Below are 24,388 nucleotides of genomic sequence, written 5' to 3' on the forward strand. Positions count from 1 at the left end.
CAATCTAAGTTTAACATTTTCCAAAATTTCAAAAACAATTTTTTTCATCATGTCCACTCACTCGATCTGTGGGTCTCATTTTCATCTGACGACGGTACGTTAATTTTTCGGAGGCTCATTAGTTTTGTCTACTGACCTTGCAATCACCACATGACTTTTCTCTGTGCTTTGACATCACTCGTACGATATCTCAAATCACTTTTCGAAAGGTTACATATCCTTCTACTACTCTAGCAAGCATGCTTTAGTGACATAGATAGTGAAATAAATTATTTTAATCATCACTCATACCAGAAATTGAGATGTTACAATTCACCTCACTCACAAAATGCAATGTCCTTGTTGCACACCACAACAAGTCTCAAGATGTCTCTCGGATCAGAACCAAGATAGCTAATTAGATCTGTTACCAGTGCCCCGATCATCCACGACTAGTGGACTTCTCACACCTGCTCATTTGGCCCATGAGCCCCATCATGTGCGACAGGTTGTACGTTAGTTTTACGAATGTTCGAAAGTCTTGTTTGCTAATCCTGAAATCACCATATAATATTTCTTCTTATTTTGGCCGCACTTATAAGATATCACAAATCACTTTTCGATAGGTCATTCATGCTTTCACTACTCTAGCCCAAAAATGTTTAACTATGAAGTTTTAAATAGAAATGTGACTAAAAAGTAAATGTACTTTAATGATATAGATAACCAAATCAATTCTTTTACTACTATGTTAGAGCCTCCCTTCAATGAAGCGGTAATCAAAGTATTCTCTAAATCTTCAGAGTAGAAGATCGGAACATAAATCCTCCTCATGGCTCAACCTCACTTTGAAATAGATATGTGTAATCGGGGTTTTTAACTCTGGTGATAAAGGGCTCACGGTTATGAATACCGCCATCTGAGTTCCAATCCTGGCCATTGAGGAATTAACATTTCGGCATCGTCAATGACAGAAAACCGATATATGGCAACATATGACTAGTCTAGACCACTTCTAAGAGATTAAGATACCTCTGTATAATTCAGAAAAAAAAATAGATATGTGACACATATCAAAAAAAAACAAAAGAACAAGAGAAATGTAGGAATTAACTATTGTGTTGAGATAAAGATGATAAGCTTGAGAGCTTAATCATATACATATTTTCTTACCTCTCCCTAGTTTTGATCACTCTCTTCTGTGACGTATTTCCTTCCAAAATATTTTATAGATAGAGCATTATAGTTAACTTAACTAAACCGTGGTTACTTTTAGAGGAAACCTCATTTAACTAAGGTTACCTTGATATTTGTAGACTGTAGTCAGTACTCCCTATCCGTTTAAATCTCTATAACCATCGTTTGTATCACAATTTCTTTCGATTTCAATTTGGCAAGTGATAAAGATCATGTGATCATAAGAGCAATCGAAATTCATACCCAAATATGCATGAGATATCTGTATTTTCAAAATAGCCAGTTGTCGAATTTAGCAGAACTACATAAGGGCCAAACTAAGCCTCAAGTTTTATGCTTATGATCTCGTGAGATTGGTTTGCATATAACTTACATGGACCATATAATATGGCATAAAGACATCACTAAATTACAAAGACATTTTGTCAAAAACCCGAAAACTATAACATCTTTCAACATTAGCATGATCAAACGATGATGCATATTGGATTTGGTGCTCTCATGGGATCAATTCACCTCTAACAACCAAAGAGTCAGAAAGATGGAAAGGGGTAGACTCATCCCTCAGATCTACTCAACTTAACTAAATATGCATCAAAATCACCAGCCTACAACGATCAAAGAGTATTACAAGCAAGAATACAAAAACCATATATATTACGTACGTACGCATGCATGAGTAGTGAAGAGTCGTTTTACCGTCATACTAAAAAGCATGGCAGGTGAAACAACCACTAAGGGAAGCAATCTTCTTCTTCCCACTTCTTCTGAAAGATAAAGCCTTGCCACGTGATGCGCTTGGAGCTTGATTGTCCAACACTGACCTCCTCATCTCCTCTGCTTTCTTCTCTGCTGACTTCACTTTTCTCATTATTCTCGCCATTGACGATGATCTTTTCTTTTCCAACTTTACCTGAGAATAAATATTTATTTGAAAATTGTTACTCTCTATGAGTGATGCACTCACACGTTTTGCAAGTGTTTTTATGCTTAAAGAAAAAAAAAAGTTATGAGAGAAAAAAACCTCAAGCTTTCTTATTTCTGCCTCCGCCTTAGCTTTCTGCAAATTTTGCCAAGATGTGATTCTAGCTTCCTCGGTTTTCGCCCTACACAAAGTATAAAACTTTCAAATACCAACTCCAAAGTATAAATCATGTACTTAGAACAACATACCATGTCGAGCCTTGAGGATCCATATCTTGTCCATGCAAGTGGTCTCGCATTTTTGAGCTATCTCTTTGGTACAAGCTTCTATGCCTCTTTGACCACCGAGTTACAGTTACCTTCTCATCTACCTGTAAGTCCTTGGCTTCTGCTCTGTTGACACGAGCATTCAGTAGTTCCACAATTGATCTTGCTGTCGGAGATGAGGAAGATAACGAACACTCTCTCTCAGGAGATAAACCGATGCTTCCCTCTGGACTCATTTGTGTGGCCATATCCCTTCTTGAGACAGCTCGAGCATCACCAGCCGCATCCTTAATACTTTCATGTATGTCATCTGTACACAGAGTTAGATTACATTAAGTACACGAGAGTAGTTCGTTTGTGTAGATTCGATCTCTGTCTAATACCTTGTGGTGCAAGAGTTTGAGAGCAGCCATGGATGCTAACAGACCTAGCCATGCAATGATCAGTTCTTTGAGTAAATGCAGCTGCATTAGTAGTAGAGCCGTTCTGCGGCAACACACGAGCTGAAAACGGAGAGCTCGATGTTAAACAGCCTCTGTTCCCACCGTGAACCATAGGTACAGCAGGAGAATACAAGGAGTAATACGCAAGTCCTGGAGGACCTAATGGACCGCTCTTTGATTTAGGCCGCCGTGACGCTGTGAATGAAGTTCGTGCAGCTTCTTCTCTGGCAAGAGGACTAAGTATCCATCTCTCAGCATCTTCCCATTTGGAAGGCACTGTTCTACCACTATACAAAGGTAAAAACGCAGCGTTTGGTGGACTTCTCCCTAAGGCTACACGCTCTGAGCACCAACCCTTTTGCATTGCATAAGTCGGAGTTCCAGGACTAGGAAACACGCTTGATTTATTAGTTGAAACCGAAGTTTTCTTAGTGAGATCCAGTGAAGTAGTAGTTTTTTGGTTGTCTAGCATTTTCGCCAGAGCCTCAGATCTTGATTTTCTTTCCTGGCATTCTATAAAAGAGTTGAGATTAGTAAAATAAAACTAATGTCTTGTAATCGTCTTTGTAATATTCTCATCGTTGTAATAGCATAATTAATCGATAATAATCGTTTCAGACGTTAAAAAAAAAACTAATGTCTTGTAAGTTTACAAGAAAGAGACTCACCTCTAAGAGCTATAGAGAAAGAGCTTCTTGCTGAATCAAGATTCTGGATTTCATCTTCTTTGTTCACCACATACTCTTGTTTCCAAGCTTAGATTAAAAAAGTAAATAGGAAAAGTTGTTTTTTTTTTTTTTGAATTTTTTTCCAAAAAAAGCATAATTGAATCTCTGTAGGACTATTATTGTCACTTGTCTTGATTTACTCAGACAAAGTTTGAATTATTACCTTTAACTTTAATTGATTTTCTAGAGTTGCGACTGTTCTTCTTACACCCTGTTCCACGCTTGTCTGGATCTACCCGTTGATCTCGCTCCTGTCACCTCAAATCATGTGAGCAAAATTACATATTCTTTTTTTTTTGCAAGATCTAAAGTAATTACACAAGAAACGTTTGTTTCAATAAAGAACAGTGACGAAATTAAGGAACCACTTTTGCATGATTTTGTTTTTTTTTTTTGTCTCTGTAGTTTGACTCAGTCAAATTAAACGCGAATTCATAAATGACTAGTAAAAATCACGAACTCAGTTGATGAAGAGAGAGTAATGCGGAAGTACCAGGGAGGGAGCGGAGACGAGAGAGTCGCGGTCGTGGGCATCGGAGGTTGAAGAGCAGCGATCAACGCTGACGGAGGCGGAGGAAAAGAGGCTAAGATTTGATTCCGGTGTGAAGTTCAAAGAGTCCGGGCTGGAGTCTCGCCGAGATCCTCCGGACGCCGTCGATCTCGCCGCTCGCTGTATATCCGACTGCATTTGAAACTTATGAGATATACCTTTAAGTGAGCTCTAGCTATGTAGAGAGAGAGAGAGAGAGAGAGAGAGAGAGAGAGAGATGCAGGTGGGAATCTGGTTTCGTGACTCGTATGGAGCAAGGAAAGAAATATGATAATGATGTCTTTGACTTAAGAGAAAGACTGTCGAGAAAGATAGGAAAAAATACGACTTTTTACACTATTATTTTACTCATTTTGAGCTGTCTTTGGGAGCGTGGTAGATTCGATTTTAATCATTTATCTATACTATTATTTGATAATTGATTTTAATTATTTAATATTTTTCATTTTGTTCATAGTTTTATCTAATTTTGTTAATGTAGATTATGAATGGAAGCTAATAGATGGGGCAGTTTTGAAATCAAAATGTCAAATCAACTAAATGTCACCATTCATAAGTGTAATTGCGTCTATTATGAAATAACGCTTTTGTCAAAATTGTTCTATCCTAGCCAATAACGCATCTTTTGACACGGCATTCACTTCTGGTACGGTATTAAGTTTAGATGCGTTTTTGTCTTTTGTTATTTTAGTTTATCCCATGCTCAAAAACGCAGCCGCCTAACTGAATAGGCGGCTGTATAGACGTTCGACGGTGGCCAACCGCCGCGAATTTGGTTAAATTGGTGGAATTAATCGGAACTACGACTAATCACTTTAACCCCTGATTTAAATGACAATTTTGGACTATTTATACAAATGTTCGGTCCAATAAACAATTTCATTTGTTTAGAAAAGAGATGAAACCTTATCTATGTATTTATAGAAAACTCAAGACCCTCTCTTATCTTAGTTAGCTGATGTGGGACAAATTCAAGTGATATTTTATTTTCTTTGACTCGTGTTCAGTAAAAACAATTATAAAATTCGCCACTAGGCTATGATGTTTTTTGTACAATATTGACATCTATTAATATTTATACGTATATTTATTATTAAAAACTAATCTCTGCGTATACCCTGCTTAATCTCTGATTTTTTATAACTTGATAGGCCCGGAGTTGCTGCCCAACTAGCACCTAGTGTAGTTTTGAATTTTTTGACCTATAATATTTTGAAAAATGGGATCAGCTCATCAGTAAACAAATTATGTAATTAGCAAAAAAGTTTTTTAAAAAGTTGTTTGAAGACCGAAAATATTAATTCGTTCAAGAGTATAAATTTAAATTTTCATACAATATTTCTTAAATAATTTTTCATATAAATTTACCCAGCGCGCATGTCTTATCCTAGTGAATTTATTATTTAAAAATACATTATAACTAATTAAATTTTAATTTTAATTGTATGAATATGTTTATTTTACATGTTTTATATCAAAATATCACTATTTTTTCTATAAAACCGCACTATCCTTTTTATAAAAACTGCACTTATCCTGAAAAACACATAAACCGCAAACGGTGGAATTGGAAAACTAACTCAAAGCTGTATCTTGTGTCAAAAGATAGGCTCAATCTAATGGTGGGAAGGTCTCCATCTAAAGCTAAACATCTGACGCGTCTGTGCAGTTTTGCACCCAAAAAGCTCCTTAATCACCATATTTTTCTAAAACGTACTTGAACCTGTAAATTCTCTAAAAGACTCCAAACCGTAGTAAATATATCTTAAAACATTCATATACCATGGCTAAAAGTGGATAAAATACATGGTATATCAACTTCTCCATACTTACTCTTTTACTGGTTCCAAACCTCATGTCGTTGTTTCTTGAGCTTTGTAGAGGTTGGTGATTTGACTTTGGAGGGTGTCGAGTCGGCTAAGCAGCTCGAGTTCCCTCGGGGTAGTTCCGTGCTGATTGCTACCATCTTCTAATGTCATCGTCACTTAGTTGGATTACTCCCCTCCTTCTAGCGCCAAACTTTTATGGTATTTTTGTGTAGGGTCGTTTTAGTACTACCGAACACTAGAAGATTTGGATCAAGAACAAAGATTTGAGGCTAGAAGAGATGTATTATTGAGTGTTTTAATAGGAACTACGACGTCTGGTGTATAAACACTAGTTCTAGTCGTCTGAACTCTAATCTCTTAGCCTCTAAGTGTCGATCCCTTCTTTTAGGGTTTGAATTCTCCTTTTATATATGTAGATGTTGGCTGAAATAGGGCGAACTCTTCCATAATTGGAAAAATGGAAGTTTTTCCTCAGATAGAAAACTTCTATTTTGTTCAAGGATCGGTCTGATAGCAGAGGTTGGAACCTGTATTCTTCTTATGCAAGGGTCCGGAAGCTGGGATCCTACCCGGAAGCTGGAGGAAACTGGTACCTGGATAATTTTCTCCAACAGGCCGCACAAGCAAGAGCCCACAACAAGAATACGAGTCCAAGGAAGAGGTCTAAGAGTACTGGAAGATCGCGGAGAAGGTTGAGAGAATCGCGGGATCACTCATCTATTAAAGGAAGGAGAGATGAAGGATCTAAACACATCGAAAACCCTAGAGAGAGCACATTACACACATCGACCTCATTTTACATTGTTTCAAGTCTAGTCTTGTTTGATCTCCTTTGTAGTATTCGATCTCATTTTCATTCTTTGTAGTCGATCTTTTACTCAATAAAAGTCCATTTTCGTCAACCGATTTCCGATTCATCGTTGTATTATAAGGAGATTGTTGCCTACATCCTTTTTTCACTCTCTAGTTTACATCACAAATACTATCAAATAGTTAGTGTAGATTTTAGGATATACACTATTGATGTATGCTTGCCATAGTAGTATCTAAATATTTTGGTTTTGCTGTTTCTGTCGTGTACCCATGTTGGTGAGTGAGCTGCGTCCAGTCTTTTTGAGTAGTCTTCTGGTATAGTTTCCAGCGGTCATTGCAGCCGCAGATGTGTCTTTCAGAGTTAGGCCGGTCTTGGGATCCCCTCTGCTGAGGTTCAAATAAAAAGTTTAGAACGAGTGGACCCTCTTATGCAGCTCAACGGCTCTTGGCCCCAATTTGATGTCTGCTCGACCAAACTCCTCTATTCTTTGCACTATTAAGGGATCGTAGTTATATTACCCACAAGCAAAAATTTTGATTTGGATGGCACAGTTCTACCAACAAGAACAATAAATGTAAAAAAGACTACAAAAGAAATTTGAAAAATGGAACTCCGTCTGAATATTCGAACCCTGCACACAAAGTGTGTATCGTTTCACTACCTCTTCACATAAGTTTAGTGTAAATTTTCATATCATACAAATGCTAGGGACTGTAAACAGTGAAAATAGTAATATTCTGGTGCTGTAATTGCTGATCTCCTGCGAAGACCATGTCTTGTAGAAAGTTCCATCCATAATTCCAACTCAAAAGAGAAAAGTGTCTTGAGTTCTAACTTCAAAACCTTGTAGAATGTATCCAAGAGCGTTGTTGAGTTTAAGAATATCTAGAATAAGCTTTGTTTTCTTCACCTGTTCTGCCTACGTTTGCGAAAATGTCTGAGGATGAAACTGTCTGCATAGAGAGGATACTTCTTCTTTATCAAACCTTTTATGCATTTCCAATACGAAAAGTCAACTACTTCTCCATCTTTTCGAACTATAAACAGACATCGAGATCTCTCGAATTCTGGGTGATGCCCAACCTGCAACGACAAAACCAACCGCAATCAAGATAATTTAAACAAATGCCAAGTTGTCGAAAGAAAGAAACCAAGTTTCAGAAGAAGCAGAATACACATACCATGATATAGTGTATTCCACATCCGATCTTCTTATCAACTTCAGGGTGATAAGGAAGGAGCATCTCAACAATTGTTTTTTCGTGCTCAGGGCTTAGCCTATCCTGGTTTGCGTATCTGTAATTTGAAATGCCAGCAGGCAGAGTTTCATAATACTATCAACCAGTGCAGAATGTATCTTCGGTATAGATCCAATGTAAACAAGGAACAATTATTTTTTTCACTCTTGCAGATACTCAAAGGAAATCTAGGCAAGCTTAACAAAAGCACTACTTAAGAATCAGTACTCGATGAACTGGATTACCACTAGTACAAGCCGGCCATGAAATTTCGGGGACTGTAGACAAATCAAGAAGGAATTTATAATTTGGGGGGGCCGAAATTTTTTTTTTACAAATTTAGAGGCTTATTTCCATGTAAATTTTTTCAAAAATTCCGGGGGCTTGAAACGAATGTTACATCAGGCTTGAGAATATCTCAAGAAATGCAAAAGAACTAGAACTAGAACTTGAGAATATCTCAAGAAATTCCGGGGGCTTGAAAAAGTACAGCTACACCAAGAAATGCTTCAAGATTTACTACTCATATGGGATCCAAAGAACTAGAACCATTTGCAAGTTACAGAGAATATCTCGAGCTGCCGTTTCATACCACTACAAGATCATATCAACCAATAGAAACACAACTAGATAACAAAACTACCTTTCTAGTATGCTTAATAGCAGACTTACTTTCCGGAGTGAAGAATCATCCTCACGAAGCCAACGAGAGGAACCGTAACCTCCAGAATTTTATCTTCCCAATCCACAAACGCATCTCCTTCTCCGGAGCTTTCCTCTTCTTCCTCTTCCTCAGAAGACGTAACACGCGGCCGGCGAAGCAATTCCGATCCGTACGACTCCGTGTCACCGACCCTAGCGCCGTCCGATTCCGTTCGCAAGGAGCGAACTCGAACTCGAGGCCGTGCTGAGTCACGGGGGAAGTATAAAGAGAGAGGTGAAGGAGAGAAGGAGAAGATGAAAGCTCGGCAACGGAAACAAGGGGAAGCCACTGGCGGCGTCGAGGAAACGGAAGCTAAGTTCATTTCAGGAAGAATTGTGGAGTAGAGAAAGAGAGAGCTAAACGGTTACATTATCCATTCGCGGACGTGCCGTGGAAAGCTTGCGACCAGAGGATAGAAGAGGAAGTCTGGGAATGGATTGATTCTATCTGAGTCTAATGGGCCGCCTAGTTTTTTTTTTAACGTTTTGAATTTTGATTGCTCGATTTGTATTACATATATAAGCAGGAGGTCCCGTATAAGCATGTGCATTCGATTTAGTTTTGGTTAGGTTCCGGTTCAGGTTTTTCAATTTTTTTGGTTCTTGAGATTTAAGAAACATTCATGTAGGTATTTGTAAAAGTTTGATTCGATTTCGATTGGATTACTTTAGTTCAGTTTGGTTGTCGTAACAAAGTTGAAGATTTAGCTAATATCCTAATCTTTTTTTAGGTCGAGTTTGATTTTGGTATCTTCCCTTTTTTTAAGTTTAAATAATCTAAATAAAATAGTATAATTCAGGTTTTTCGATTAAATTCCAGGTAATTTGGGGGTCAGAATAAAATAAAAATTCAGATAATCTTAAATATTTTAAATAAAAAGTGTTTAGGTAATTTATTTTGTGATTTTTCAAATATGACCTAGTCAAACACAAAACTAACTAATGTTTTTCTTTGAAATTTTTATTTGTTCTATTTATGCTAAAAGTTTGAATTATTTACGAAAATAAAAATTTTCGGAAATGAGTGTTTTACTCTATCATATTCATATTCATCAACTATTTACCTTATTATTATTGTCATCAATACATTAACCACCATGAACAACCAATTTGAAATTCTTAATATATCAAAATTTTGATTTTTATTCTTTTTATTTCATTCTGATGCACACAAACTACTTCTCTTTCCCCTTTCCTCTAAACTCATCTAAACAATTAAGATTTTGATTTCAAAATTTGAAAGGTTCATAGAAATATTGAAACTCATGATTTTTGGTCATTAACGAGTGGGTCACTTTTGTGGTGAAGTTTAGTGAGTTTGGAGAAGTTAAGAAAGTCATCTCACGTGTTCAATGTATGAAATCAATTCTTTTTTGCAGATATGTTCACGAAAGAAGAATGCACAGACTAGTTTTGCAATTGACTTCTAGGGAAGTCTTTAACTTTTTTTGTTAACAAAAAAATGAGAAAACTTCTCGGAAATTCTCTCGGATAAATATGTTAGTTTTGCAATTTATAGAAGTTTGTAAAAAATTTGACTTTTTATAGAAAATCTTCTTGGAGAAGACTTATCGAGAAATCTTCTTTACTATTAGATGGAGTCTTCTCACTATCGCAAGAAGTATGCGTTGGTCAGTTTTGTAACTGATAATTAATTGTAAAAAAAATTAATATTAATGGGAACATTTCTTGAGAAGTCCTCTGCCAGAAACCCTTTTGAGAAGTCTTCTAAAATTGTATTCTGTGTTTGGTCAAATCTTAGGTTACAAGAGATCGAAGACTTCTCTAGAATTATTTTGGCAGAAGAATTCTCTAAGAAGTCTTTTGATGGAAGACTTCTAAAAATGTCATATCTGAAAAAGTTAACTATGGTCAATTGCAAAAGTAACTCATGCATACTTCTTACAATAGTGAGAAGACCTCATATGAGCGTAAGAAGAATTCTATAGAAATCTCCTCGAATAACACTTCTAGGTAACTACTAAAAAAGTCAAATATCTACAGAACTTTGGTCAATTTTAAAACCATCATGTTTACGAGAGAAGATTTTTCTAGAAGTCTTTTCCAGGATTTTTGAAGATTTTTCAAATTCAAAAGTAAACAATATTAATAAATTAAGTTTTATCAAGATGTATGTTGTAGAGTAGACTTGTTAAGAAGTCTTCCTTTGTAAATTTGAAATTGCAAAAATTACCTAAACGGAAGACTTCTTAACAAGTTTTCTACGTCAATCACTATTAAACTTCAATTTACTTTAATATTAAAATGACTTTTTAATATATTTTTTGTCAATTCATGTGTATTAGTCATTATTAGGACTCCTGAATAAAATTTATAACTTAATTGGTGATAATTATAAAATGCAAACATTCATGTTTTTAATATTTCTAGCTAATCAGGGAAGACTTCTTCTTGGAAGTTTTTATGTTCGTTTTTGTAAAATATGAACTTTCTAGAGTGTTAAGTAACTTTAAGATATGTCTTTTTAATTTTCAAAAGTGCTAAATAACTTCAAAAATATCAAAAGACATATAGGTCAAACTAAAAAGTACATTTCCTTAAACTTAAAATAAACATAGAAATCGTCTAAAATCAAGTTATTAGATAGTCACTAAACACAGATAAAAAATATGATTTCAAAATCAAACCCTAAAAATACCAACAATATTGTAACATATGTTATCAAACCCTAAATCAATGAATATTATGACTCAGTCTACATTCATTTATCATTTATCGATGTTAAAAATAATTCAATTTTTCTTAAACTAAATTTACATCATTTATAAATGTTTATTGTTACATGATTTCGATTTTTTCCCTTTCAAAATATTTTTATAAACGTATTAATTATTTTAAGATTTAATACATGAGAAGAATTTCTCTAGAAAACTTCTAGAAGACTTCGTTTTAAACGGAAAACCTAGATTCTAATAAAATTTAGGCAGGGACATGTCAAAAAATTTCTTAGGAAGTTTTCTGGAAGTCTTCTAAACCATAACATAATCAAATAACTAACTAAGTTTATTCCTCTTCTTTTCCTTGTTCAGATTATATTTTATTGGAAAAAATCAATAATCTTAGAGTTTCGAATTTAAGTGAGATACTTTTCCTTTTTAACCCTCAAAAATGATAATCACCAACGAGAAAATTGTGTTGATCGAGGAAGGCATATGATTCCATTGGCTGATTTGCGTTTTTGTAAGCATATGATTTAGTTTTTTCACATTATAAAACTATTATAATTTGTTAATACTTACGTTTTTGTTTAATGTATAGTTTTACCAACAACATCATGCAGAATCATAACTTTCTTGGATAATGTAGTAAATAGATTTCATTTTAACCATCATCATTTCCATAAAATAACCTTTAAAGTTTTAATTTGAACCTTCACCAAAAGAACATTGTTAGGGAACTAACATCTATTTTTTGGAGATGTCTCCAAGCAAACTACATCTTGTCAGGGATGGACTATTTCTCAGAAGCCACTTTATTGTTGTTACCTTCCAATGAGAAACATATATACTTTGTAAATGCTTAATCTTGATGATTCAATTAAATCACTTTTAATTTTAAAAGTCTTTGATTTGAATAACTATAAACAGGATCGTGGGAAAATACCTAATTTGAATGGTTCGTTCCAACCAACAACGAACCAAAATGGACCTAATGTTATTGCAATACTCCATGTCTGTCTTTCTAGGGTTCCAGGAGGTGTTGATATAGACTCTAGTCTTTTTTCTTGTGGATTTCTTCAGGTATTGATTATAATTACCATTTACTCTTTAGTCTTTTTTCTTGTGGATTTCTTCAGGTATTGATTATATTTACCATTTACTCTTTAGATTTTGTTAGTTCACCCCAAATTCGAATGCTACTAGTAAAATGTGCAGTTAGAAGTTGTCTATGTTTGTGGACCATGATCGGTAGTTAAACCTATGCACTTAAATAACTAATTTGGATAAAAAGTTAAAAGTGATAGAACCAATGGAACATGTGACAGAATCGACTCACCAAAAATATATTAAGTAGTAGGAAATGTTTTTACATAAATAAAAAGGATTTTATATATGTGTATAACTCATAAAATCATAAGCTAGTTAGCTACTATTACTTGCAGTATATTGGTAAAATTGTGTTTACGTGCTTTTATTTAATTGATAATTAGTTAAAAGGTTTTTAGTTATAAAACCCCTCAACTATTTTTAAATAGGAAGAAAAACCTTATACTAATAGTTTAACATTTTAAATTATCAAGCTACAAATCATTTATGTCACCCTACCCTCAACCTATAAGGGCCTGTTCATTTCGTAAACCGGATGAGAATTCTAGACGCAGCATCTGCGCGTAGTAATTGGATGCAGCAATCAGATGTCGTTCGTTCGCGATTCTGTAAATTTTGGATCATGCATCTGGAAACTGTATCTAGATGCAGTTATGTTCGTTTTGTATTTTTTATTTTTGTATCTCGATGAGTTTTATGTCAAATGACCAAAAATTCCTTATCTTTTATTTTGGTCTAAACATATATAAATATATCTAAAAGTGAAACTAACTTATAGAAAAAAATGTTTAACTACAAATAAAATAGAGATAAATAAAAATGAACATTAAATTCAATTTTTCATTTTTTTATAAAAAATGAAATTAAATTTTCATGTTTTAACTTGTAAAATTTTGTGTTTAATTACAAATAAAATAGACATAAATAAAAAATAAATATCAAATTCAAATTTTCATGATTATAACATTATAAAGTAACAGTAATAAACACTAAACTCTATTTTCATGTTTTACAACAATGATAACATCAAACTCAAATGACTTTTACACAATATTTAACTAAGTCTCGGAAAATTTGATTTTTGGGTTTTAGCCGGAAAAACTTGATTTTCAGGTTTTAGCCGGAAAACTCGGTTTTCGGGTTTTGGCAGGAAAACTCGGTTTTTGGGTTTTGGCGGGAAAACTCGATTTTCCGATTTTGGCGAGAAAACTCGATTTTCCGGTTTTGGCGGGAAAACTTGGTTTTCCGGTTTTGGCTATAACTTCATCTATTTTGGATGGAAAGAGGTTATAGTTGGGAGCTTTAGCCCTAATTTAAACTTATAAAATAATTTAGAAATTTGTAAAATCAGATTAAAAGTTTTTAACATCAGTAAAATAGATAAAAATATATAAATTAACTAGAAAAGCTTGTAAACTTGGTTATAAAAGTTCATAAATAATATATAAGAAATTATAAAGGTACCTAAAATTATTTATAATCCTTACTTATTAACTTTTACAAGAAATATAAATACTGTTTAATGCTTATTATAAGATTGTCTAGGACAATGTTGTCAGGTGGTAAGAAGACTGGGTTGGAAAGCCAACACATTTTGACACCCTTAAAAGCATGCTCATTTGCATATCCGCAGAGAAGATATAGTTGTGAACTGCACTTCTCATCTAATCTATTAAAAGCGAAGGTCATAAAACTTTTATCTATTTACTGATGTTACGAAAAGCGAAGATAATGGGTTAGGGAATGTACTAAACGACTGTGTTTAATTCAATGGTATAATTTGGTAATTATTATGGAAAACTTAGGGCTAAGTACAAAATATACTTCAATTTTAATAGTTTAGATTATATATCACTGGATGATCTCTCTTTGAATAATTCTTCAATCTTCATCAATTTATTTACTTACTTCCTTAAAGGTATATGGACTTCATCTCACCAGGATAATTTTAGTGTTTAATTTGTCAAAATAAATGAGCAAGAATCATGCTTAATTGAAGAAGAAAAACAATCTCATTAAGAAATAAGTTTAGTAGTTAAAGAACAACCAAGTTGAAGATATTATAAAATGTTAAAACATATAAAAATGGACATTCTAAAATGTTAAAATATATATAATTGAATAAGACAACCGCGCGGGCGCGCGGATCATATCCTAGTATTTATGTTTAATTAATACATTTCTTAAATAAAATTCTAACTAAAAAATATGACAACAATAATTAATAAACCTAACATATAGTATTCATTTTTAATTTTTTTTATTATTTATGTGTATGTTTGGAAATAATTAATAAACCTATCTTTAAATAGTTAATGAACAATATTGTTTTTAAATTTATGTAATTATATTTTTACTATTTATAATAACTAAAAAATAAAGTCACATAAAAATCATTTATATAATAACATTTGAATATATTATCTTACATATATTTTCATATAAATAATACGCCAATGTAAGTCCAGTATGATAAATGTTGAAAATATAAAATATAGAGCACCATGTATTTTAAATAATATATACAACAATTTTATTATACATTATCATAAAATTTTGATCCATAAAAAATAAAATATATTTGTGCGGATATTTGGATCATTTTTTTAAAAGTATGAATGATACCCTTGATGGTTTACAAGACAAATAAAATTACTCAATATAAAATATAAATTATTGTATTTAGAAATATCATATTAAAAATTAGTCAGGTACATTTTAAAATATATATTAGCACTTATAAAAATAAATATTTATTACAAATTTGGATCATGTTCCTAGCTATTTTAGCTAATTAAAATTTCAAAAAATCTTCATTTTTAGTTTTTTTTTTTTAAATCTTTCTAACCACGTTTAAATCTATATATTCAGTATTTTCATAATCTTTAGCATAGTAATAATATTTAAAAAGTTATCCAAGAAGCAATTAAAATTAAACATTATAATCATTGCAATCATGTGTAACATTTAGTACAACAAAGATAAAAATGAAAATTAACATCCGCTATAGTCTAGTTAAGAATTAGTCTTGATCATTAAATAGGTCTAATTATAAGAGATTTATAAAATAATTTATAAAACTTATAAATTATATATAAAAGTTAATAAGCAATGCAGTAGGAATTGTGAAGGCATATGAAATCAATAATAAAAACTATTAATCATTTGTAAAATTTTGTTTAAAATATTTGTAAAGGTTTATAAATTTGATAATAATAATGTATAAGTATTTATAAATTAATTTAAGAGGGTTATAAATTAGTTGTATAAGTAATTATAAATGATTATAAAGTTTTATCCATTTTTAGTAATTTTATAAACACTTTTCTAATTTTATTTAAAAAAATAAACTATTTTATAAGTCTTCACTCTTCAGTGATAAAACCTCTAAATTTTATAAACTATTCTATATATCCAAAATAAAGGGAACTAGATTTTGACCCGCACTTTCAAAGCGCGGATTTGTCTCTTTTTGAAATATATGTATGATATTATATTTGTAATCTGTATATTTTTTTGTTATGTGTATATTGTAATAATTTTTATATGTTCAGGATGAACAGTATTGACTATTGAGATATCAAAACACTAATATGTAACCTGATGCTAATTTATAATATATATATATATATATTAATGTATATATTATCGGATGCTAATTTATAATTTTTAAAATATACATATTTGTTTCTCACAAATTAAATTTATTATTAGGGAAAGGAATACAGTGGTTTTAATTATAAATTTTAAATCTAATATTATAGGACAAAAGATTAGGCTTTTGATTAGTCCATCATAAATAATCAAACATTATGGGCTTAGGATAAAATTTAAAAATATCCAGCACAATTGCAGTTAAGTTAGGCAAATAATCAAAGTTCAGATGAAATAGTGGTGTAAATAAAACGAACTTGAATTGTAATTCAAGTCTCGTTTATAAAACGGTGAGGTCTCTCACTTACTGTTCACATATAAATGTGTTTGCATTGAATTTATGTTTCTGCAATCCAATTTTCTTTAGTTGTAATGATTAACTAAATGTGTATTCAGCTCGTGGTTATACAAATACATGAAGAAAGAAGATTTTAAGAAGTTTGACATTGCACTTTAGAAAGAGAGGTTAGTACTGCTAAGAAAATAACAAAGAATGATGATTCTTATAAACTCCTTAATTGTCATCTATTATTAGTATGTATGAATACTTTATATTTGCGAATAAGGAACATAACATTATGTGACTTTTCTAAATTGCATTTCATAGGTAGTTGAAGGAATAAGGAATATTGAGTGCATGTTTTGGCAGCAAGATAGAAACGATTGAAATTGAAACAATACTACCGCCATAAAGATAAGTTTGTTTAATAAAGTGTAAAAAAAATCTTTAATATATAGTGGTCAGACTTTATATTGGGAAAAACATAGTTATTTTCAGCAAATTAAATCTTTAAATATATAAGTTTCCAAAAAAAAACTAAATCTTTAAATATATGGTAACCTACTGATCATATGTCATGTTTCTATTACAAGACAATGTGTGTATTACATGCTTCATCCATATGAGAAATATGGCACAAAGTGATGACAACTACTAAAATTATGGAATTTTCTCCATACTCCAACCGGAAGCAGCCTTTCTTTACTCTCAAGGTAAGTCATTTTTTCATGGTGCATGTGTATTTTGACCTTTTTACATGTTACAAATAGGAAGAAAAATTGTTAAAACAAACAGGCAATATGAAATCAATAATTAAACGATGATACAATATAGATTTAAGACAAAAAGTTTAAATTATGAAACTTACATTCTCGTCAGCTAAGATGATTTTCATGGTATCGCCTGTCTGTTATTTTCAAGTGTGTAACACCTTCACATGAACCAACCAAGTTGTTATCCAATGCTTCAAACCCTTAATCGTAGTAAATTTTATATTAGAATCCACAGAGATTTTTTTGTGAAGTTTGTGGGCAGTTTACTCCTTGATACGTCGTATCTATATTTATAATAACTTTGAGGTAGGGTGGGTTTTCGTTTCTAACGTGTAAAATATTTAGAATCGTAGCTAACCGAATCTTAAATTACGGCATATGCCTAATATTATGGAAGTAGTTTAATGATGAGTTCAATTCGGTTACCATATATAAAAGAATATACCAATATATATATAATTTTTCCGAGATCTACCTTTAATGCTAATTAAAACCTTATTTACAAATTCGTTAAGATTTTAGTATTTAAAGTTTTTGCTTGATGAATAAATTTAAAATAAGAATATTCAATGTGAAGGATAATAATTATTGATATATTTTTAAAAAAATATCAAGTAGATAATATCAGGCAATTAGATAAGTTATTAGAAATCTTGCTTGAATCTAATTGGTTCCCAAAAAAACGTGACTACTTGTTGGTTGAAATTATGGCCAGCAAATTTATAATTTATAATTTATAATATAAATTATAATTGGTCTCATATCGGTTTTTTAATTATTTGTATTATTTGTATGTTTTTTATAACACAAAGTTAAAATACGTGAAGTGACATTATATTTTATTTGTATGTTTCGAACACAGAGTTAAAATCTGTAAAGTGACATTATATTTTTTTATTTGTATAAGCCTAAGTTCAAATCATTACGCACCTTTTATGTATTATATGATTGAGGCTTTGTACTTACGATTAGGGTTTAAAGTATGTTTAGGGTTTTCTATGGCTGTAAAGTGATTTTTAAATAAATCTCAATATAGGGTACTGAGAAGTTATAATGTTATTAAATATTTCTTGATGGTAATTGGTTCCCAAAAAGCTTAGCTTTTGATTGGTCGATATTATGGGAATATTCTCTAATAACACACAACCCACCTTTCTTATTCTCCTATAACCTAACATATTCTCCATGACACAAAAAAAAAGAAAATTACTAAAATAACCTTAATGAAGAATGATTTTACACCATTAGATTAAAACAATTGCAGCCACACGATCTTTTTCCCTTCTCTCCTCTTTGCGGGACCCATTCTTCTTCTTCCCCTCTTCAATTCACGTAACCAACCTTCTTCCTCTCCTCTTCAATTCACGTACCAACCACTCTATCTTTCATAACTTTGGTCGTTGAGAGATTGAACGAAGAACAGAAAAGAGCAGCATAAACATCCACAACAAATCGTGTATCTTCCTCCATAGATGAACGTGGGTATGTTCTCTCTCTCTCTCTCTCTCTCTCTCTCTCTCTCTCTCTCTCTCTCTCTCTCTCTCTCTCTCTCTCTTCTCTCTCTCTCTCTCTCTCTCTCTCTCTCTCTCTCTCTCTCTCTCTCTCTCTCTCTCTCTCTCTCTCTCTCTCTCTCTCTCTCTCTCTCAAATTAGATTTGGCTGAATCATGTTTGAACCAAAGACATTACAGTGGTAAGAGTGGTTGAATCATGTTACTGTGATGGTTCATACGAAACGTACGACTAGTTAAACTAGTACAACTATTAGTAACTTGCACCAATATGTATACTGGTATAACTAGTGTTAATGTGATAATTCACAGGAAACATACAAATAATTAAACTGGTACAACTATTATTAGCAACTTGTACAATATGTATATTGGTACAACTAGTGTTACTCTGATGGTTCATACGAAACGTATAACTCGTAGAACTAATACATCTATTAGTAACATATACAATAGGTCTACCAGTGGAACTAGTATGACAACTTAAAATAGTATTATTGGTATACTAGTATAACTGTAATATCAAGTGTAACATGAAAACAAATATAAGTGGTACAACTAGTACAAATGTCATCACTGCTATGTGTATAACTAGAATAACCGGTACAACTACTAAGTGGTGATGTTGTTTATCATACTTTTCAAGTAACTATGGATAACAACAGACGTGTGGTGATATATTTTGATCAAGGGGGTAGTTATTCAGATGTGGGAGATGAAGTTCGATGGAAACGGAAAGACCGACATATTTCTACTTTAGTGTCTAAGATGAGAAGTGATGAGGAGGTGACTTACTCTCACTTGGTTGATAGAATATGCAGGAAACTGAAGATTGATGTAGCTTCGACCAGGATTCAGCTGAGTTACTTTCCATTTGGAATGGATGATAAGAGGCCATGTTACATCTTCGATGATGAAGATGTTTTAGCATTTTTGTTGGAAGTCGAAAAAAATCAGGGGCGTATTGTCTTGCATGTCGAGTTCCCAGAATCTGGTTTAGAAAATCAGAGTAACGAGATGTTTTCTAGGGCTCAGGAAATTCTTAGTGATGCAAGAGTTAGTGATGATATGGTCGGTCTTAAAGAGTTGACGATTATTCCTCATATTCGAGAGGATGAGAATGAGAAAAGCGATGAAGTGGGTACTGAAAGAGATTATATGGAGAATTTGGCAGTTGTTACACCATCTGAAGCACCAGTTGAGGCACCAGTTGAAGCACCAAAATTTTGGAAAATTGAGTGAAGCAAAATCGTGTATCTACATTTAAAAAAAAAGCAGAATGTAGAAAGTAATTTAATTGAGTTAGATGTAACCGAGAAAAATATATGTTAATATATGTTAATTAAATATGAGTTTTCAGTTAATTATAAAATATAAAAAGGTAGTGGCATTTCTCTGTAAATAACTCTTAAAAAGGTAGTGGAATCCCTATTAGGATTCTGCTTTAATAGTATTAGATAATATATAATATCCAACGATTCATTGTCTTCCAAAATTTTCTCTCCAGATTTTTTAAATTTTATTATTTTCTGTGGACAATGTATTTTAGCTTCTTCTCCCTCTGATTGGAGATAACAGTGTCAGAGCCGAAACAACGTAACCAAAAAAAAAAAACAGAGCAAAATGTCTGTCTTCTTACGCGGAGGAATCGCCGGAGGATTTCTTATCCGTAGTCGTGACACCTCAGCCGTCATCACAAAACAACGACGAATCTCATCCGTTGGAGCCGTAACAGGACGAAGCGTCAATCCAACGGCATCCATTGAACAACGTGCCACATGGCTACCTGGTCTCGAACCTCCACCTTACCTCGACGGAAAGTGCGTTCTGTTTCTGTCTTTTCTTAACAGACAAAAAGCCTTTTGACCAAATCTTTTTATTTTAAATAAAAAAGGTTAGCTGGAGACTACGGGTTTGACCCGCTCGGGTTAGGAGAAGATCCGAAAAGCTTGAAATGGTATGTTCAAGCAGAGCTTGTCCATGCTCGTTTCGCCATGCTTGGTGTTGCCGGAATACTCTTCACGGATGTATATCTTCAAACATTGCCTTTAGTTTTTAAATGTTGCAACCTCAAAAGACTAACCAACAGCTTTGTTTTGGTTTGCATATAGCTACTTCGTACCACAGGGATTAGCAACTTACCGGTTTGGTACGAAGCTGGAGCAACGAAATTTGATTTTGCCAGCACAAAAACTCTCATTGTTGTACAGTTTCTACTTATGGGGTGATACAAGAAAACTCTCTCTGTATATAATATCCATTGTTTAAACGAACGAAAGCTCAGAGATCAGAATGATCATATTTTGTTTCATAGGTTTGCTGAGACCAAAAGGTATATGGACTTCGTCTCACCAGGATCTCAAGCCGCCGAAGGATCTTTCTTTGGACTTGAAGAAGCTCTGGAAGGGCTCGAGCCCGGGTAATGTTTCTTCCATGATTCAACTCTTTACTAATGCTTATACATTGTGTAGAAACTAAAGTTGGCTTTGGCTTTTAGATATCCTGGAGGGCCGCTCTTGAATCCACTAGGACTTGCTAAGGATATCAAGAACGCTAATGACTGGAAGCTTAAGGAGATCAAGAATGGTAATAGTTTTTCACCATTCATTTTGGTTGTTTCATACTGTAAACTTTATGTGTGACATTTTGCAACAGGTCGTCTAGCAATGATGGCGATGCTAGGGTTCTTTGTTCAAGCCTCTGTGACTCACACTGGTCCTATCGATAACCTTGTCGAGCATCTCTCTAATCCGTGGCATAAGACCATCATCCAAACCCTCTTCACCTCTGCTTCTTAGTTACATTTCATGTAGCAAATTCAATATACTGCTGGAGAAGTGTATCAATTACCTTTAAAAAGTACAACAAATCTAACCACTCTTTTTAACATTAATCATAACAAAATAAAAATCCAATACTGGAGTCTGGTTCACTTGTTTGATTTCTTTCTTGACAAGAACATGAAGACTTTTGGCAGCAAGGAAAACTTCTTCTTTTTCTTCTTTGTTTCAGGTGTCACATTAGTACCATCTCCAACATTGTTGCTTCCTTGTTCACCAAATGCAAATGATGTTGCTGAATGTAAAGCCGATTTGGACTTGCCTAAGTCATGATTCTCCTTTCCACCACCCTCTGGACTAGTCTTGGGGCTCTTCTCTGAACTCCATTTTCGCAACTCGTGATCCATACCAACTGTACCACCTCTGGCCTTCTCTACTTTCCCCATTGCTTCTTTTAATTTTTCTTTTTGTAAAGCTGTTTCTCTATTCACTTCCTCTAGCTTTTCCAAGACTCTTGATTCCTCTTCCTTAGCCGCCTCGATCTGAGAGACAATCTCTGCTAGTTTTCTGTTTGCTGCTTCCTCTACCTCATGTGCCTTCTTGCTTAGCTCATAGTACTCCTCCACTGATATTATTATGCTTCTTGGTGAGCTACTAATGTCTTCAATTTTCTTACTACATTCAGTCTCCTGCAACGCTTTTATCGCAGCTAAGGCTAACTTCTCAGAAGCTTTTGCAGCTTCCATTTCCCTTTTGGCCTCAGCTAACTGACTCTCTATTGCAGAGACTCCTGTTCTCGCTTCATCCGACTCTTCCTTCGCCTTTCTCAGCGCCTCTCGAGCAGCTAAGGCAAGCGACTTTGCCTCCTCTGCTTCCTCGTTAGCTTCTTGCAACTTCTTGGCTATTTCTGTGCATCTCTCCTCTCTTGCCTCTTCTCCGTTTCTCTGAACTGAAAGGGCTTCTCTACGTTTGGTCTCCGAGAGATCTTTCTTCTCTCTTTCGAGTTCCGACTGTAATGATCCAACAATTATCTTCAACGTTTTCACCTCAGAGTTCGCTTTATCGATGTTTGATTTAACTTCTCCAAGCTCCTTCCTGGCCGAATCAACCGCTGCTTGAATGTCACTGTTGTTTCTCTTACCGTTTGCGTCTTTGTAAGCCGGTATCTCGGCCCTCAGGTCTTGCTGAAGTACAGAAGCAGTCTCTAGTTTGATTTTCACATCGTCTGCCGCATGGATCTCTTGTTGAAGCCTCTCGATCTCTTCTTCCACCATTTTAAGTTCCTTTTCGCGGTTATAAAGGTCCTGGTCCCGAGCCATGGCTGCATCAAATTTCTTCTCTTCAGCTTCGAGATGAGCCGCTTGAGCTGACTCTAATAACTGCTTAGTGGCGATCACCTCTATTGACAAACCCGTCATCTGTTTCTCTACATCTTTAGCTTCCATAACAGAGTCCTCTGCTTTCCTCTCTGCCGATTCTTTTTCTCTCAACAGAGATTCGTACTCATTAGAGACCGTTTCTATCTCCTCTCTTAAGTTTCTTAGCTCGGAAACCGCTGACGAATGCCTCGCTTTAGCCACCTCTATCTGCGCTTTGGCTGCTACGCTCGACTCGTCAGCTATCCCTTGTTCCATTTCTTCCACACGCAGCTTCGCAAGATCAGAGTCTTGTTTCGCTTGTTGCTCCTCTTTCTCAGCCTTTTCTAGCTCCATTTTTAGCTTTTCGACGATACTCCTTGTTCTCTCAAGCTCCATCATAACCTTCTCCTTCGCCTCTTCGGCTACAACTGCTTGTTTCTTGTACTCAGGCATATCCTCTTGTATCTTTTCAAGATCTTGATCCACTGTCTTTCGTCTCTGGAAACAATCATATCCAATCCAAGACTTAAGTATAATGAATTAAAAGAACCAAGAGACTGTTGAAAACTGCAAAAAGTAAAGAAACAAAACCTCTATTGTTTGAATTTTATGTGCTTTCCAATCTGTGATCCCACCAAACTTTGAAACTGCATCCTTGACGGATTCGAACGGGGCAGTGGTATCGATCAAAACAGGACTCGTGGGTGACCCAAAACGTGGGGATCCAGAAGTTCTCGGATGCACAAAAGCTCTTGGTGAGACAGGAACTCTAAGACGTGAGAGACCGACGACATCTTGGCTTCCTCTAGGTGGTGAATCCGGCAAACTAATCCTTGCATCTTCTATGCTGTCGATTCGAGAGTCTAGAGAAAACGAGTCCTCGTGGTTTATCATGACTCTTGGCGCGATGTAAACCTTTGGTGGCTCTGCTTCAGCTAAAATATGTTGATCTTCTTGTGGTGGAGCATGCAGAGATTCAATAAATGGATTTGGTGTCTCTCGTCCATCTTCCAAGTTTAGGAGATCAAGAATGGATGAATCGTATTCGAGACTGTTATTGAAAGGCGTTGATGAATCTTCATTGAGATCAAGAAGTAAAGAAAAGTCGTTGGAAACTTTATCATCATCCACCATATTGCCACGAAACTGCGCAAATCAATTACCAGGAATTCACAATTACAAAGATCAATTCATGATATGAATCTTGTTCATCGTATTTGTTTTTATCAAAATAACACATGTCGTACCTTCAGAAAACATGCAACAAAGTGCAAGACGAATCTTCTGGTTAATAAAGGAGAATTAATTTAACTTTTGAAGACAGATTAACGAAGCCCTAATTCTTAGATTACCTGAAAATAAAAAGAGAGATTTCGTTTCGGAAAAACAGAGACTAGAGATAATTATCATCAGAAAAGATTTCAAAAAAAAAAACATCAATAAGGCGTGGAAGGCACGCCTCTCATTCTCATCTCTGTTGGTCTTTAAAATCTCGCTGTGTGGTTTATTATTATTATTTTTTTCATTTTATTTTTAGTATTCAGTTACTGTCAAAGTGTACACCACTGTAAATCC

General features: G+C 34.0%; 4 protein-coding genes across 4 annotated transcripts; 1 reads left to right on the plus strand and 3 right to left on the minus strand.

The window, feature by feature from the left end:
* Positions 1 to 1,716: 1,716 nt before the first annotated feature.
* LOC108832045 (uncharacterized) lies at positions 1,717 to 4,340 on the minus strand. Its single transcript, XM_018605537.2, has 7 exons — positions 4,032 to 4,340; positions 3,702 to 3,789; positions 3,479 to 3,565; positions 2,751 to 3,323; positions 2,350 to 2,677; positions 2,201 to 2,282; positions 1,717 to 2,089 (listed from the first exon to the last, which is right to left on the minus strand). Exons 1-7 carry the CDS (start codon positions 4,224 to 4,226, stop codon positions 1,883 to 1,885), a joined length of 1,560 nt encoding a protein of 519 aa, XP_018461039.1. The 5' UTR covers positions 4,227 to 4,340; the 3' UTR covers positions 1,717 to 1,882.
* A 2,971-nt stretch (positions 4,341 to 7,311) lies between these two features.
* LOC130498451 (protein DCL homolog, chloroplastic-like) lies at positions 7,312 to 9,137 on the minus strand. The gene is made up of 3 exons (XM_056991826.1): positions 8,642 to 9,137; positions 7,913 to 8,027; positions 7,312 to 7,814 (listed from the first exon to the last, which is right to left on the minus strand). Exons 1-3 carry the CDS (start codon positions 8,992 to 8,994, stop codon positions 7,638 to 7,640), a joined length of 645 nt encoding a protein of 214 aa, XP_056847806.1. The 5' UTR covers positions 8,995 to 9,137; the 3' UTR covers positions 7,312 to 7,637.
* An 11,051-nt stretch (positions 9,138 to 20,188) lies between these two features.
* LOC130498714 (photosystem I chlorophyll a/b-binding protein 5, chloroplastic-like) lies at positions 20,189 to 21,568 on the plus strand. The gene is made up of 6 exons (XM_056992269.1): positions 20,189 to 20,495; positions 20,570 to 20,702; positions 20,787 to 20,899; positions 20,990 to 21,094; positions 21,173 to 21,261; positions 21,331 to 21,568. Exons 1-6 carry the CDS (start codon positions 20,299 to 20,301, stop codon positions 21,471 to 21,473), a joined length of 780 nt encoding a protein of 259 aa, XP_056848249.1. The 5' UTR covers positions 20,189 to 20,298; the 3' UTR covers positions 21,474 to 21,568.
* A 34-nt stretch (positions 21,569 to 21,602) lies between these two features.
* On the minus strand, positions 21,603 to 24,291 carry LOC108822135 (protein WEAK CHLOROPLAST MOVEMENT UNDER BLUE LIGHT-like 2). The gene is made up of 3 exons (XM_018595162.2): positions 24,061 to 24,291; positions 23,405 to 23,959; positions 21,603 to 23,311 (listed from the first exon to the last, which is right to left on the minus strand). Exons 2-3 carry the CDS (start codon positions 23,945 to 23,947, stop codon positions 21,605 to 21,607), a joined length of 2,250 nt encoding a protein of 749 aa, XP_018450664.1. The 5' UTR covers positions 23,948 to 23,959; positions 24,061 to 24,291; the 3' UTR covers positions 21,603 to 21,604.
* Between the last annotated feature and the right edge of the window lie 97 nt (positions 24,292 to 24,388).

The sequence above is a fragment of the Raphanus sativus genome, chromosome 8 (assembly GCF_000801105.2).
Source record: "Raphanus sativus cultivar WK10039 chromosome 8, ASM80110v3, whole genome shotgun sequence".
Taxonomy (NCBI): Eukaryota; Viridiplantae; Streptophyta; class Magnoliopsida; order Brassicales; family Brassicaceae; genus Raphanus; species Raphanus sativus.